Below are 17,500 nucleotides of genomic sequence, written 5' to 3'. Positions count from 1 at the left end.
TGGACACGTATGGTGGTGCCAGGTTGGCATGTACAGATGCCCCTATCGTTTGATATTTCAAAGGCCAAGTTTCTAGGGTGGTAGGTCTTCTGCCCTATGGGGAGAAGCTTTGGCAGGGACTCCTCCCAGAAACCAATCACATCATTTTCTCTTCTGCTTTTCTGCCTCCAAGGACTTCATTAGGAGTCCAGATGTCTGTGGTTGCCTGCTTGGGGGTGAGAAGAATCCTGTTCCTTCGAGGGCCCCCTGGTGTTGGCAGGTAGCTCATGCCAGAGTCTACTGGCTAGCCCAAGGGCATCACTGCCTGATGATACAGCTCCTCGTATATAACTGTCTTGTGAGGGGGAGTTAAAAGTTTAGGAACTAAGTGTGGGGGGTCCATCAGTGATATCAGCTCATGGGAGGCTGAGGCAGAATGACTGCCAGGGCTCTGAGGCCAGCCTGGTTGACTTGGTGTGTTTTGGAACGGTCAGGACTCTTACAGAACAAACAGAACTAGAGTTCAGATCTCCAGTGCTCACGAAAATGCAGGTGGGTGTGGTGGTCCTCCCGTCATCCCAGCACTTGGAAAACTTCCTCAGGGGGAAGCTGGCTCGCAAGATATGGCAGAATTGGTGAATTCCAGGTTCAATCAGAGACCGTCCCAAGTTGAGTACAATTAAGAAAAACATCCAGTATCAAGTTTGGGCCTCCACCTAAATGGACACACATGTGATTATGCAGTCTCCTTATATTTGCCCATACATATAAACACACACACACACACACACACACACACACACACACACACACACACACCACATATGCCAGCATTTTTATTTCATATAAATGACATTCTAAGTAGGCATTGACTATCTCTCAATATGCTGAGAAGCCGTACCTCCACCCTGCCCACTTGCCATCACTCATTGTGAGAAGCCACACTGCCATTGAGACGTAGTGTATCTGGTAGCGCATTGTGCATGTGGACCTAGCTGGGTTGTACATTACTGATGGGAGTGGAGGCTTGGGTGGCTTGTCTTGCTACATGATGCTGCCCCCTAGTGGGTGGAGGCCGAGCAGGTGCATGTCTTTGGTTTTTGTCAGATTTTCATTCCTCATTTGTTGTCAAAGCCAAGCATCTGGAGGACTGGGTAGATGTGTCTGCTGCCATCAGAGTGTGTGCTGGTGGAGCTCCTATTTTCATTTCCCTCATGATCAGAGGAACAGCAGATTCTCAGGCACTCCAACAGCTCCATGGCTCAGAATGGCCCTTCTGCATGTCCTGCTGGTATTTTTAGCTTTCTTGAATTGGGCTGTTTATTAAGACAACATAGATGGACACTTGCTAATGTTTGCCATCAGAAGTTTTTTGTTTGTTTGTTTTGTTTTATGTTTTCCAGAAACAAGATAGGATCTCCTGTGGCTCAGGCCAGCCTCAGTTTCACCATGTAGCCAAGGATGACCTTAACTTCTGATCTTCCTGCATCTATCTTCCAAGGACTACAGGCTTGTACCACCATACTCAGTTTATGTGGCTAGGAACCAAACCAGGGCTTCATGTGTGCTAAGCAAGCATACCACCTGCTCTGACACACACCCTGCACCTAGATCCAGGAGACTTGTTGCTAAAGATAGCAACCCTGCCCAGCCTCCAGTTTCAACTGTCTGAAGAGTTCTTGTTATTATGTCACTAGGTGAACATGTCCATCTTGTGGTCACCTGTCGGTCTAGGTTCAGCCTATCCATTCTTCACATGGGCCATGAGGATGGTCCGTGCTACCTGTTATGCACATGTCCTGTGCTTGCATGCAGCTCTGGTCATGTGACTGAGAATTCCAGGCCAGCAATGCCCAGCATCCCTACTCTTCCCTCCTTGCTAAACAAGGATGGGATTTCCTGTGACCCACCATTCATACATGGTCAACACTGTTCTCGTTGTGTGCTCTTGTCTCAGAATGTCCCAAATCAGGCTGTGACCATTTTTTTGTTGTTGTTGTTGGTGGTGAGTCTCTTCTCCAAGCTTCTCCAAGCTTCTGAACTATTCCAGTGAAGAGCTGTTAGCTGCTGTTCGTATCACAGCCCTCAGGCACCTCTCCTGGGCTGGGTCCATGTTTTCTTTCTTAACTTAAGCCTTCATCTTCCGCAGCATCAGCAACTGAAGAAACGGTGCATAACTGATGCTTTGGCATCCATCTCTAGAGATTAATCCTGCCTTGCATTCAGCTGTGCTAGCTCAGCACAGTGCCAAGATTCACACATTTAGATACTGTCCCGGCACGCAAGCACACCATACCTTATGCCTCTAATGTTTCTGCTTAGTCAGGTTGCTTACAGCTAGGACAGCTAGGGTGAACTTGCTGTGGCATTCTTGTCTTAGGACGTGTATACATACATGGTAGTGCCAGTGTAGATTGTCCGGTAGAGTGGTGTGGCTTCACCACTGCACACTCCACTGCATGTGTGGGTGCACACGTACATATTCATACACAGCTGGAGATTGCACTCAGCCATCTCAGGGGAGCGGTATTCAGCAGCATCTCACAGGAAGAATCTGCATTTCCCCGCCACCTGTACTAGCCAGCTGCCCCTTCTCATGCTGCTGGCCATGTGGATATCTTCACTGGTGAAGAGTCTATGTGATCCTTTCGCTCTTTAAAAAGAACTAGCTGGACAATTTTCTACACAGTTTAGGTCACCCATTTCTGATGTACTACAAATATTTCCTTTTTGGATGTAAGATCTCATGTGCTCAGGATAACTTGAACTTCTCCTGGCCCCACTTCCCCAGTGCTGAGATCACAGGTGTGTTCACTACATCCAGTTCATGAGGTGCTGGCGGCTGACCACAGGGCTCTGTGCAGGCTAAATGGGGACTTTGCCAACGGAGCCCTAGCCCCTCATTTTCTGCTGACTTTCTTAGTGGAACCTTTACTGAGCAGAGCCTCAATTCTGATGAAGTCCAACAAACTTTTTTGGTTTGCAAAACCACCCTGGGCTCATGGGACCTTACCTTTGGGTTGGAAAAATAGGACACAGGTCATCTTTCCAGAAAGAATGTTTTAAGACATTTTATTCATTGTTTGAACCCATGTGCCACGGCACACATAGCCAGAGGACAACTTGCATGAACCTGTTCTCCTTCACCATATGGTGACTGATGACCTGCCAGCCTGGGGACTTTCAGTCACCTTTGCTAGGTCACCATGGCAGAGCACTGTTACTCAGAACCTCATTGAGGTTTGTAGCTTGAGGTTCCCTTGCTATGGGAGTCACACTCAGGGAGATTTGCAGGGTCTGACCTCTGAGAGCTTAGTCAGGAGTGGCCTCCTGACTGAGGTCAGCTCCAGGAGGCAGCTCCCACACATCACACATGCTCCCTAACTCAGCTGTGGGCTCTGTATTACTTACACTGAGATGGTTTGCTGGGCTGTGTACTGCTACAAACACATTTTACTTCAACACGTCTACTTCTAAGCCCTAGAACGCAGTTCTGACCTCTGGCTCTAGGGACGAAAACATTAGTGAAGGTGTGTCCGATAGCCAAACATTCTCCCTGCAGTTGACTCTGAGCCTGGTGTCAGGGGCCCAGTGTCATCCCAGTCCCCTGGGCTGTGTAGCACAGGAGGCCTTGGTGGGTACCCGAGTTTCTGTGTTGGGCTGAACCAGAAAGGGAGAACTGAGACACTTCTCTGGGACTCAGACACTGCTGAGGGCTCTGGGAAGATATTTACTAGTGCTGGGAGGGACATCCCAGCTGGTCTGGATGGTGGCAGACACAGCGTGGGTGAGGGAACCACACTGCCTGCTGTTCCTTGCTGCTGATGTGCTTAACCCATGGGCTTCTTGCATGATGCCCTGGAGGCTTTGCCCGTGAGTGTTCACTTGTGTATAGGTATACATGAAAGTGTGTCCACGCATCAAAATGGGTGCCTTCTCCCATCATGCTCCACCTTTGCTTATTTGGCTGGGATAGCTAACCAGCTTGCCCTGGCTGTACTTTCCTGCCTCTCAAGTGCTGGGACTACAGGCAAGTCACACACCAAGGCTCTGCAGATCCGAACTACAGACCTCAAGCTTGCAGGACAAGCATTCTATTCACTGAACCTCTTTCCAGCTTTGATATTCTTATAAACACGGTTAACTGCATACTCCTGATAGGCAGATTTCAACTTCTGAGCTGAGATCCAGAAGCTAACAAACTCAATGGTCTGATTTTCCAGGACCACCTGCTGGGGTCAGATGAACTTTTGGCTACTCTGTGAGGGATCAGATCTGGATCAGCCAATCAGGGTCTTTTGGGAGGCAGAAAATGTTCCCCCTACGAGACCTGCAGGCTTTCACCTCTGCCATCTTTGTCCTGAAATTCCTTGATTTAAAACTGCCTGGGGTCAGACCCAGAGGGAGGGAGACTAGTCTTCCCCTTCCCTCTTTCATCTGTAACTTAATTTGTCACGGTGCCACCTTTGGTTCAATGGACCCATCCCAAGATACCAGGCAAGGACTAGATGGCTCAAAACCCTGCCATATATTTTAGGACTGTACATAACATTTCCAGTGGCAGACGTATGTAATGTCAATGTAAACTGTCTCGCTGCAGCACGGAGGCCAGTCATATCTCACTGGTAGCTACACCCAAGTCCCTCAACCAGGGTGATGGCAGCTACACTTGCTTGGAAGAAAAGAAGTCCTTGCCAGCCACTGCAGGATCAGACTGGTATTTCAAAGGATCCTTTCGCCACTCTGGCCAGCCACACCAGTCACCACAGGACTACATAAGCGATGACATGCTGACAGCTCCCTCCCGGTGTCTTCAAGAGCCTCTCTAGGCTGCTGCTGGTGGCTTCTGGCCCTCAGAGCTCATTGTGTCGAGCCCTGGAGACCCTACTGGACAGGTCCTGCAGATGCTTCTTCACCTGTGTAAGAGGGCATCTGTCAGTGGGGGACACCATGGCAAGCCTGCTGTCAAGAGATCACAGGAGACAGCTGAAAGCCAGTACCAAAACATTCTGGCTCATCTCCCACTACCCAGCCACCCAGAACATGTCCTAAGGACAAAGCTCAGTACAGACTCAAACACTGAAAGAGAGCTGGAAAACAAAACAGCCAGAAGCAGATCACCCCAAAAGACAATGACACTGTGGAGACCCTATGGTGGCCCATGAAGGTGGCGATGTCCTCAGTAGTGGATGCCTGCAGGGGGACACAGATAACTCCACTTCGGACCCCTTAATACCACAAGGGTACAAAGAGCCATACAAGCCTACCAGACCTGGACCTGGATTTGATCTGTGGCTTTAATGAATTCTCTCAAAGTGACAGCTGCTAGCACTACCCTTCATGAGACCTGTGGTTTGACGTCAGTAGCTAGCAGGTCTCAAAGCACACCATGTGGTCCTGGCACCCCTAGTTTATTGTTCAGACACAGGCCCCCTCATTGCAACAAGTCTCTTGGTGGCCAGGGACAGGCAAGAATATGCTTGAATTTTAGCCCTGTGAAAATCCCCAAATCCTATGGTCATCTCGCCAATGGCCTTTGAGCCCCAGGGATTTAGGCTCCTGCTGTTCTACGTACTATTCTACTTCTCAGTTTTGATTTTTGCATAGTTAACACTCTGTGCTCAACTTGAGAAGGTACAGGAGGGAATCTCCCATGCTGGCTACAGCCCATCCTTCCAGAGGTAAGGTATGTGGGTCCTCAGGGATTCCCAGCATGTGTGTGGTCATTCAGCTGGCGTGCCTTTGCTTGTTCAATTCTGCTTCAACTAACCCAGAGGTTGTTCCCTAAAGGGCTCCACTGCCCCACTGCCCCTGCAGGCCACCTATGTCACATCCCAGTGTGGCCAGCCTGGGATTCAAGCCCACACCTTAGCAGGCCAGGAAACAGCTCCCTGTCCAGAGTCTCCCTGGATGCTACAATGCTTGCTGCCTTACATGTCTACAGGCATGTACATCTTACATGTTGTCTATAGACATGAGGTCTGCTGGCAGTGCCAGCATCTCCCATGCTGAGTACTCGCCCACTCACGGTTCCAATGGACTGCATTTGTGTTTCCCTGAATCAGCAAGCCATGTGTCTAAGACCCAAGGGAAGGGTGAACGGGACCGGGTGTGAGGACAGAAGAGTGAAGTGGCACGCCCCACCTTGTAGCCCAGCTCCTTGGTCTTCTCCTCCAGCAGCACATACTTCTCCTTGTTGCGGCTGATGTGCTCCGGGTCACCGATGCTCTCCACGTGCTTCAGCTTCTGATGGGAGATCTCCAGCTGCTTCTGGTAGTGATTGTGCTTTTCAATTTTGGCCTCAAAGTGCTTGAGCTCCTCCTAGGAGGGAGGCATCAGGAACTTAGTCCCCTCCAACACAGAGCCCAAGCGAGGTGCCCGTCTCTTATTCAGAGATGGTCCTGACCACTGCTGGCAGCTCCCAGGCTGCACACTTGAGAACCGGCACATGCTCACTGCTAAGATTCTCTAAACAGGGATTGTCCACTAGAACCTAGTGGCAGCAGAGACTTTTGAACTCCCATCCCTAGATACCTTTTTCCCAGTGACTCCAGGTGGTCACCCCATCTTCCACCTTCAGGAGATCATGACTAAAGCAGGCTAGATTTTGGGATCTAAGGCCTCTTCCCAGGGCCACAAACCCCCCATGAGGATGGTCTCATGTCTACCTCATTGGCCCTTAGGGCTCCTTTGCTTCTCACAGGCTGCCTGCTGCTGGAACCTTCCCTGCCTGTTCCCTTTTACCTCATGGATCCAATGATGACTGGGAGGTCAGTGGTGACCTCCAGAAACACCACCTCTGGAGCTTCTTGCTGGAGAAGCCTCAGAAAACTTGAGGACCTCAAACTATACAAGTCCCAAGCATGTCCTATCCTACCCTAAACAGCAAGGAACTCGCAATGATCCTGTTCAGAAGATATTCTACCCATCAGCTTCCTGGAGCTCTGCCCACACCGCGCACCTGGCCAGGCATGTGGCCGTATATCCCTCTCAGCACCTCACAGCTCAGAGCGGGCAGACCACCCCACCATGCTACACACTGAAACTGTTCTTACCCTGAACGACTCCAGTTCCTTCTCAGTGAAGTTGGCAGACTGAGCCAGGTCCCACAGGTCTATCACTCGGGGCTCTTCAAACTCTGCAGGAGAGCAAGGGCTGTCTGTCTGGGTAGGTAGCATGTTAGGACATACCTTGGTGCTGGGGGCCAAGTGGCCTGTCATCCCGAGGGAATGGTGTGTGTTACATCTTAGGAGCACTAAGTACCTGGTCTGTGCTCATAGCACCAGCTTAGATGCAGCTGGACTGAAACCCGGCTGCGGCAGTGAAGGGGTCACATCCTCTGGACCCAGAATCATCTGCTACCCCTGCTCAGGGCCATCAGCCTTGCTCCTGGCTGTCTCAAGGTGGGTGTGAGTTAGAGCAGCAGTGTGACAGGACCATGAAGATCCAGCTGGGTACTGGGGAGGGCTGGCACCAAGTCAAGGCTGAGGTCTGCCCATTCACATCTTGGCTCCCATGATCCCTGGACTGGGGTAAACAGAGAGCCATCCAGCAAGGTTCCCTGGCCTCTGGCCACTCCTGAGCCACAGTAGAAAATTCTGCTGTCCACAGGGCCCTTCCAGAGAACACTGGTTTTCTAGAGAATATAGGAGTTAGCCTATATTCCCACAGGTAGGCCAGTGGGAGAAGCCAAGGGACTGTTTGGATGCAGCTCCCTAGGAGATGACCCATGGAGGGCAGGATGGTGGTTAGAGAAAGCGGTGACACCCAACACATTGACCATGGCCAGACTCCCTTGTATGGCCCCATTAACCCAACAACAGTAAGTCCTCAGTGCTGGCCTATGAGATAGATTGGTCATCTCCAGAGCAAGCAGTCTCTGGAGAGGGAGCAATGACTTCAGAGCAGTCCTCTAGCCCAGCCTCACAAGAGCACACCACGCCTGGAGGTGCTTCCCAGAAGGAGGTTCTGCACGGGCCCATGCTGTCTAAGCTGTGCCTGTAGGACTCTGTCTATTGCTAGACACAAAACTAGACACCACCATCCCCAAGCCCCCACTACGCCACCGCCTGGAGCCCCAGGGATGGACAGCGAGGTAAGTCCTGTGAGGGTGGGGTTGTCACTGCAACAGATGCTGCCACGCTGCTTGATACAAGGGCCATGGGCCAGCATGGGATCAATGGCAAAGCTGGCCCCCACTGTGCAGGGGATTCAGAGATAGTCCTGTGCCCAGATTACCAAGGCTGAGACAGCCTGGATGGAGGGCCACGCCACTACCACTTCAAAATAATTTTGGTGACAGGGCTGATGGCCAGCCCAGAACATTTTTTAAAAATTAACCTTTATTTCATGTGCATGAATGTTTTGTCTGCATGTATGTCTGTGTACCACAGGCATACAGTGTCCACGGAGCCCGTTAGAGAGGATTGGATCATCTGGGACTGGTGTTACAGATAGTTGTGAGCTGCTATGTGGGTGCTGGGAATAGAACCCGGGTCCTCTGTAATAGGTCAGTACTCTGAATCACTGAACCATCTCTCCAGTTCCTGACCCAGACATTTATATTACAGCTCCAAGAAGTGGGGCCCAGGACAGGCCACTCTTTAACATAGACGATGACTGTGACAAGTCTCCTAGGTATTCCTGGGCCCATGCACCTGTCCCCAGGACTTACCAGTGGTGGAGCCATAGCCCTGGTGGCTGACCTTCCTCAGGCGGTCTAGGCCCTGGTTGATACTACGCAGTCTGTCCTTCAGTTCGCTGTGCTTGCTGGTCAGGGTGTCGCTCTTGATGTGAGTCATGTCAGAGGGACTGATAAGGTTCTCATAACCTTCTGTGGAACAAGACACAGAATGTTTGACAAGAATTGGCATCGTAGTGGCCAAGATGGCCCCGAGTCCATCCACAGGCCATACCTCTGCAGCCCTCAGAGCTAGCTGATGGATGTGCTTTCTCAAAAAAAACATCTAAGTGTGGATGTGTCGGCATCTGTACCCAAAGGCTTGCCCCAGGGGCCTCCATGGTCCCTAATGGCTCTGACTTTCTCAGGCCCCCTACTTGGCAAAGTCATACTACTCAGAATTCATGGTGGCTGGCTTAGAGTGGTGGCCTGCTACATCAGGCCACCTCAGTCACCCCTGAAGCAAGCAATCTGTATAGCTGTACTGACATAACACAACTGATATAGAACCCGTATGCATCCATGAACATGGGTAGAAACAAGAAAAGTGTCCCCCCTTCCTTCCCATAACCCCAGGCAACCGTGTTCCTCTGTGCCCAGAGCACGCAGGCACGGGCGGACAGACCTTCCGTTCTGCTCAGTGTGTCTAGCAGCACATTGTACTCGTGGATCTTCTCTTTGTAGTGCAGAAACTCTCGCCACAGCTTGTCCAGTTCTTCACTGGAGAATTTCCCTGATGTCTTTGCCTAAGAGGAAACAGCCTGGGCTGCCATGTCTGTCCCATCATCAGCACATCCCGGGGAGTTCAGGTGTCTATCAGCTGCATCCCTGTTCCAGGGCAAAGAGCTTGGGGCTGCTCTCATCCCCTGCAAGCCTGGTGACCCTCTACTAGGTGTGTGTACCAGGAAAAGAAAAATCTATCTGGAAGCTCCTGATGATGAGCAGTGTCTCTTTTCCTTGATGTCCCCAGATTTGACAGGGCTGGCCAGAAAGGGGAAGGGAAGGACTCTGAGGAAGGTGCCTTGAGAACAGCAGGGCCATCTCAATGGTCCAGCAGGGACAAGATCAGTGTAACCCAGACAGGCTATCCCAGGAGTTGGACCAATTGAGCCTGTGGCACTGAACCACTGCCATATCCCAGTGCCCACCCCACACACGAGTGCTCTCTGCTTAGGTCTGCACCACAAAGCAAAGATGGGCCAGACCCAATCACAGTATCAAGAGCCCACACCAACAGCTGTTATACAGCTGAGGGCCCCTTTCCTAATCCCAGAAGCAGGACCACAGGCTAGACAAAATAAACCCAGCTACCTGACCTGACATCTGTGTGATTTGTCCACACACTGTGAAGAGCACATCTAAGACCGCAGTCCTGACAGCTAGGAACAGCTCTGCTGAGCAAGAGTAACCAACCGGGACGCTCAGACTTCACAGAAGGAGAATATGTGCACAGATCATGTCTCTCAGTGAAGCCAGCAGCTTGAGTTGGTGTAGAAGAGGCAGCAAGGTGACAGCAGAGATAGAGCCCCCCCCCCCCCCCGCCCCACATCCGTATCTCTCCACAGGTCGGCTCAAGTTTCAGAAGATAAGGGGGGAAATGGCAAGTGGTACCTTGTGCCACAGCTTTTCCAGCCTGGGGTCCCCCAGCTCATCCTGGGTGTCTTCATTGAGTGCGTTGCTGTGTACCATCTGGGTGTCCTTCCTCCCGTCCAGTCCGTACCTGGCCAGAATGACTAGAGAGGGGGGATTTGATTTTTATTGGACACTGTCTCCCTTAATAGGCAGGAGCTGACACAGGAGCCTCTATGATGAGTCTGCTTCTCCTTTTCTAGAAGATTCTTTTCGCCTCCCCCCTACCCCCCAAGTGGCCACACAAGATCTGGGGAGGACATACACCAGCTTGGGTGCTCAAGGCCAGGGATTTGCAAGGCATCCTGGGTTCCACCATAGACACTCCCTGCTTGAGCCCTCCTGAATCAGGAGCTCATGGGCAGGGAGAGTGTGGGAGATGTTTGGACCGTATCTTGATGCTTCCATTTCTGGCATCTGCCAAATCCCAGCAAAAACAAAACAAAACAAAACAACAACAACAGATCCTTTCTGGTTCATAAAGCGTGATGATTGGGTGTTCACACGCTTGCGGAAAACAAACAAACAAACAACAATAAACCAGGACTGAACAGTCTTCTGGGTGTCAGGGTGATGGCTAGGAGAGTCTGGCCAATAGGCACCTAGCCTCCTGAGATGTCCAGGCTCTATGCATGCCCACAGCCCTTCCACTCTGGAGGTCTTGGCACCTTTTGTCAGCAACATATAATGGGCCAACCTGCCAGCTGACTTCGATAATGACTGTCCTGTAACTTCCATGCCCCTGCCAGCCAGGCTACCCTGGAACTTGCATGCCACATGCAGCCACCCATGCCTGCTTGGTGAGAGGGCTTACTTGATCCCTGCTCTTAAGTGCAGAGAGACTCCTAAATTCTGCTTAGCTGCTGGGGATCTGTCCCTCACCTGTGACCCTGTCTTCTCTAGGGTCACAGAATTTCTGTTGTGTTACTTTGTCATCTCTAAGCTGGTGACCCATGGATCCCCAAACTTCTCTTGGGACTTTCATCAACAACTCTCATTGGGCAGTTCCACAAGGCACTGTGGTCTCCATGCTCTAGTGGATCAGGAGTCACATGACTCACAGTGCAGCCTCCCCAAGCTCTTCCTTCTGATGGGCTCTGCTTTCAGTCACAGCTGACCCCGCAAGTGTGTCCCTGCTGCTCAGATTGCACCTGTCTTTGGGGGATGTCTACCCTTTTCCCAGGCCTAAGAACGATGGTGCCTCATTCTGCCTGGTAGCTTGAACCCCCCTCCACCCCCCGGAGTTGGGATAATGTGCTGCGAGGCACATTCCTACTGCCCTACATGTGTTCCCAGACTGGTCTATAGCATTCCTGATGACCACAGAAAGCCACTTCTACTGACCGGTCAGGAGGTATCTATGGGCAAGCGGCGTGGGTGCATACACTGTGACGATCTGGACTCCATTAGATCTAATTCAGATCTTACAAAGCTATTTTAAAGTGGGCAGTGGCTTGAGCCTATAATCTATGACACTTGGGAGGCTTAAGCAGGGAATGCTTGAGTTTGGGAGCAGCCTGGGCAACACAGTACAATCCATATGCTCAGCTACCTCTTAGCCTCAGAGCCAGTGCCTGGCACTGCCTCTGCAGCTTTGCTGCCCAGCCCAAGCCTGCTCAATGCTTGCTACCATGGAAAAGAGCTGTCACTGTCACCCCCAACCCGGGTATCCCTGGTGCCTGAGCTGGGTCAGGGTAGGAAGAGGGGCTGGAAAGGGGGGAACACAAGCCCCATCAGACTCAGGCCCAGAGGCAAATTGCTCAAGACTGCTCAGAGTTAAGACTGAGCAACATCTGAATCCTGGAGTGCTAAGCTCTATATGAAATGGAATCCCAGGGAGCCATAGCATCTCACATAGTTCCCTGCAGGGTCTAGACCTAGCCTGGGGAGTGAGGTAGCCCTGAGGATGGGCATATCCTTGAACAGCTGCCATATAGGACTGAGTTCATGTGGGGTTTTGCACAGGAGCTGAGGATCTAGATGAGGCAGCTCCCATGACTAGCCCTTTAAGGATCTGGCCTGGCTCAGGGTAGAGCTGGTTATAGCCAGGGGGCCCAACCCTTCACATGGTCTGTTTCTTATGCCCAGGTTCTAGGTCTGGACTCTGCATTTTGGTTCCCCATAACAATGAGTTGAGCAGTGAAGGGAGGACCCACATACATCACACCCAGAGGTGGCCAGCATTTGTAAGCATCCATCTCCAGCAGCAAGTGCTCCACCAAGTGCTTAGAAGAGTCAACTTCACGAGTCAGCACCTAATCCTGTTAGGTCTGCTGCCAGGCCACCAGCACCAGTGAAGAGGAAGCATGACCCAAACAGAAAACCTTGCTCTATGTGAGCCAGACTCTGTCAAGCTAGAAGAAGCTAAAACCCACCCAGGACACGGGCTAGCCAGAAGATGTTGGTCACTAGTTCTCCTCCTGGGGTTCTGAATTCCTCTATTTCTGAGCCCAACTCTATCTCTGCAGAGCTGGCCTCCTCTCCTAGGGGATCAACTCTATATTCAGCATCAAGCCTCTGGAAGGGACTCTATAAAGGGCAACTCCTGTCATAGCAGAGACCTTAGCACTGACGCCTAGTTCTGAGGAAGAACCCTGGCTACAGTTCAGTTGCTTATACCAGCCAACATTAACTCCCATTACCCACCCTGTATGCCAGTGCTACCTCATGGGGGGGCACTACCCTCAGTTTGGGACTACCATGAGAGGCAAGGTGGAGAGCAGTGTGTTAGCACAAGGAGTGTGAGTGTGGTGATGATGGGGGTCAAATGGTGGCAGAGCTGGGATAGAACCCCATCGCCCAGGGTATGCAGAAGGGCTGGTACTCAGTCTACAGGCTATGTCCCGAATGCCACAGGGTGGCACATGATGAACCCAACTCTTCCTATCAATGCCCTACTGTGCGCTTAGGGTGTGAGGAGGATGGGAGGAGAATCCAAGTGGAGCACAGACCCATCCTCTAGACCTAAGGGTCCATGTGTGCACTAAGTATGCACAATGCATAGGGCATGTGAGTCTGCCCATCTTCACTGCCCACACAAGGAAATGCTCTCAACCTGCACTGCCAGCAGTCCATTCTGAGATTGGACCTACTTCCTCATCTGGCTGACAGCATCCTATCTTCTTCCTGGCCAAACAGCTCCAGAGCCTTCAGTTGCCTGGGCATCCGTGTACCAAGTCCCTGGCCCTGACTCCCTCCCAACATTCATAAAGCAGTACAGGAGCTTTTGACCATGACCCGGGGCATCTGTCCTCAGATGAGCCACCTCACTGATGTGCACTGGCTTTCACCATGTCCCCCCTCCCTCAACTTGGCCTGGGGGGCTGGTGGCTGTACCCGCCATGAGCATAGGAAGGTACCATTGAGGTTGTGGACCAGCTTTGCTTCTTTCTCGCCATCCTTGTCTAAGCCTTCCACCTTCAGCTTCTTCCAGTTGAGTTCATCCCTCTCTTGTATCTTCAGGTCAGAATGTAGCTCGGCCAGCCTCACGGGAGACAGATGAAGCTGCCCGAGAAGAAAGGAGTGACATGCAATAAGCCACTGTGTGACAGACCATGGGCAACAAGACTGACCTGGAGGAGGGGAAGAGTTCAGAGTGGACAGGGCTGGAAGTCACTGAGAAGACACATAAGGACTTCAAAGACTGACACCCTATATCAGGAGCCCAGCTAGAGACACAGCTGAGTCAAGGTCTGGAAATCCCAAGTTCAGGAAGAAGCCAAGGGCTGTAAGTAACCTCCTGCGGCAGGGTACCACACCTTTCCCACTCTGACACCCAGAGCTACGGACCAGGTAAAGGATACATCAGGGAAGGGCTAGACTTGCTGAAGAAATGAGTAATTTTTACAAGAAGTCGGAAAATAGAAAAGGATTTCTGTATATAGAAGATTGAATTTACAGAAAATTTGCTAATATAATCTTTAAAAAAGCTGGGCGGTGGTGGCGCACGCCTTTAATCCCAGCACTTGGGAGGCAGAGACAATCGGATTTCTGAGTTCGAGGCCAGCCTAGTCTACAGAGTAAGTTCCAGGACAGCCAGGGCTACACAGAGAAACCCTGTCTTGAAAAACCAAAAACAAGCCGGGTGGTGGTGGCGCATCCCTTTAATCCCAGCACTTGGGAGGCAGAGGCAGGAGGACTTCTGAGTTCGAGGCCAGCCTGGTGAGTTCCAGGACAGCCCGGGCTATACAAAGAAACCCTGTCTAATCTTAAAAAAAAAACTTTTTTGAGGTACTAGAACCAGATCCAGGGCCTTGTACATAGTAGGCATACTACCACAGAGAGATCCTATCTCAGAATCAGTCAGTCGGAAGGACTGTGCTCCCAGGGAGCCTGAGAAGTCAGCTCCTGTAATCTGAATACACTTTGTCTAAGAGACAAACATTGGGTCTCTGAGAGGATGTGGTAGCCTGCAGAGGTTTCCCTACCCCAACTCCAAGGAGAGTTGCATCACACTAGGCATGTCAAATCGCTGAGTCAGAACAGACATGCCCCAAGTCCCCCACTGAATGGCTCACAGCTCATCAACCTAAGCATGTCTATGAAACAGGAACCAGGTAATGCCAGAGTCAGGGCATGAAGGGTTAGAATGGCATGAAGCAATGCCACCCCCACCCCAACCTCAAATTGCCCAATCTCACAAGATGGAGGTGGGTTCCAGGCCTTTCCACAGCCCTCCCATACCCGACTCCACTCCCTGGAGTGGACAAGTGTCAAGACAGACCCCAGTTCTTCTACAGATGGATTGGGAATGGGGTGAGGCAAAGAGCTCTGCCACGCTTTTTCTTCAGCCTCATATGTGATACACTACAAGGATAAAACCTCCCCGTGAGAACCCCAGGAGGCTACAATCCAAGAAAGGCCTAGGTGAACACCTTATCTACCTAAAGCAGTAGGGGAGGGAGCTGATGGCACTGATAACTGCCTCACCCCTCAGAAGGCCCATCCCAAAGTTTACATGAAAGATAAGAACTTGGGAGTTCTCCTCCTGAGCTGAGGTGACTTAGCAGGTAGGACCCAGCTGGAAAGGAAAAGCAGCAAGACTCAACCTGTGTCCTCAAGGTCCAGGCTCCTTGGAAGTGGAGGAAGTAGAAACAAGACATCCTGTAAGGGAAGCCACTGGAAGATCATCCCCCTCCATTCAGCAGAAAAACTGAACACACATCCCCTGTAGAACTTTTTAGGGCTAGAGGGCTGGAAGGATACGCAGCCCAAGGCTTAGGATGAAGACAGCAGCCATCTTAACAGTGACATGGAACTATGGACAATTAGGAGAAATATAATCTGCGGCTGCCACAGATCAGTAGATATGTCGGAGGACCCAGGGACCACAAAGGCACAGAGTGAGGGCAGAAGTCACCTGGACGTGCATGTGGAGGACTTTGGGCCACCTTTTGAGTAAATGGGATCTCAGCATCTATGGACACCAGACTACACTTCCCCAACACAGTCTTTGAAGGTATCTGCTAATGTCTTTATGGCCCCATCCTTGTTTTATTGGGTGGTCCCAGGTGAAGCACACTCATCACAGAGGGCACATGGAGACAGCCATCGGGACAGCAAGCCTTTTACTCTAGATAGATGCTCTGCACACATCCACTCGCAGCAGTGTGCCTGGCCCCTTTCTCCAGAAAGCTGAGCTGCTTTTCCAGGCCACAGGGCTGTCCCAAACCTTTGCAGGCTGGACACTGCACACTGTCCCCTCTTGCAGCCTCTCAAAGACACTGACTGAGCACTAAGCTGTGGGGCTGTCTGTGAGGTTCCACTCCCCTTCCCCAGAAGCCAACGTCTCAACCAGCTACCCTAATCCTCCAGGGCCAAAGTTCTCCATGGTTTTCTTTTAAAACTCTTAGTTTGCAAATTATTTACTCTCCTCCCAAACTCAGGAATGTTTAAACTGGAGGGCTAAGATACTGTGGCTCTGACACTGTTTATGAATAAATACCTAAACAAAAGCCCAAGTACTAGCCTAGTTCCAGGCCAGCCCTCAGGCTCTGGATATCTCCTTTTCAAAAGGAAGAGAGATTAGCATATCAGCTAAATCTAACTTCAGCATTCCCCAGCTCTCGTGTAGTGTTTACCTATACTAAGGGGATCCCAACCTCATAGGGAAATGCTTTACCCAAATTAACCAGCTCCACTAGCAACTGGGGCTTCTGCTGTCTCTGTACTGTCTCATGTCAGGTCACTTGTTTTTCTTCTTTCCATAGGAGTAAATACAGATAAAGAAAAGACTTGCAATCCAGATCCTACGTAGAAAGCACCTGGCTATCTCCATCTGAATAGTTGGCTCTTTGTAAAACTGGCTTTTGGGGAAGAGTTAGGAAGGGTAGGTATCACTCATTCTTTAGGGTCGCCAATTGCACTAAAGGCAACCATAGCCCCTTACAAGCAGCACCAAGTTCCTTTTGGACTTTTGGGTCTCTTATTACAAGTGAGGTCAAGATGGCCCACCTGACATTTAAGGGGAGGCAGTACAAAGGGTAGGCTGTCCCCCATCCCAGCGGCTACGCTGGCCTCTTGATCAGGGCCCTGCTCGCCTTCGCTCACACGCAGCTCCTCACCCCCATCCCCGCGCGTCTCCCTGGTCCCACTCACCCTCTTGGCCTTCTCCCATAGCTGGTTTAGCTTCTCCATGCGGAACTCCTCCCCGGACTCGCGCTTGGCGGCCATCTCGGGCTCGTTCTTCTCCCGCGAGTACTTGCCACCATGACCTGCTATGGGCTGGGGCACAAGCAGCAGCGGCAGCAACAACAACACTAGGAGCTGGAGCCGGGGCAGTGTAGAGACCCTGTCTTTTCGAGGCGCCATCTTCCTCTGCAGAGGCAGCGGACTGACAGGCCTGCGTCCTATAGGACCGCCCACCTGCAGCCCCACCCACCAAAGGTCCCCTCCAGGACCCGCCTCCCTCCCCAATCCGATCCCGCCCAGCCCATAGGACTGCCCACTTTTCGGTCTCTGGCTCCGCCCTGCCCACCGCCCGCAGAGAGCAATGATCCCAAGGCATTTTCACGCTGGGGCTCACCAGCCGGGTTTCTGGGCCTAAGGAGTCAAAGCTGGGAAAGCTGGGACCTGCGGCCGAACTTGGGCCACTGGGTCTCATCTGCGCACTTACGTACCGCCCCACTCTTCGTAATCACGCAAGAAGCGCGGCGGGAGATGGTTTTGCCATTAAAACCTGAGCAGCCTGGCTCCAGCCCATACCTGGAGTGC

At 51.5% G+C, this 17,500-nt stretch overlaps 1 protein-coding gene across 1 annotated transcript; it reads right to left on the bottom strand.

Annotated features, from left to right (window-relative positions):
* Positions 1 to 3,035: 3,035 nt before the first annotated feature.
* Lrpap1 (LDL receptor related protein associated protein 1) lies at positions 3,036 to 17,125 on the bottom strand. Its single transcript, XM_028758140.1, has 8 exons — positions 16,886 to 17,125; positions 13,648 to 13,792; positions 10,271 to 10,392; positions 9,285 to 9,405; positions 8,654 to 8,812; positions 7,035 to 7,117; positions 6,124 to 6,300; positions 3,036 to 4,895 (listed from the first exon to the last, which is right to left on the bottom strand). The coding sequence occupies exons 1-8, from the start codon at positions 17,096 to 17,098 to the stop codon at positions 4,833 to 4,835; spliced, it is 1,083 nt and encodes a 360-aa protein (XP_028613973.1). The 5' UTR covers positions 17,099 to 17,125; the 3' UTR covers positions 3,036 to 4,832.
* Between the last annotated feature and the right edge of the window lie 375 nt (positions 17,126 to 17,500).

The sequence above is a fragment of the Grammomys surdaster genome, unplaced genomic scaffold, assembly GCF_004785775.1.
Source record: "Grammomys surdaster isolate TR1022 unplaced genomic scaffold, NIH_TR_1.0 126187, whole genome shotgun sequence".
Lineage (NCBI taxonomy): Eukaryota > Metazoa > Chordata > Mammalia > Rodentia > Muridae > Grammomys > Grammomys surdaster.
Note: the sequence above shows the minus strand (reverse complement) of the source record. Positions and strands in the feature narration are given on the sequence as shown.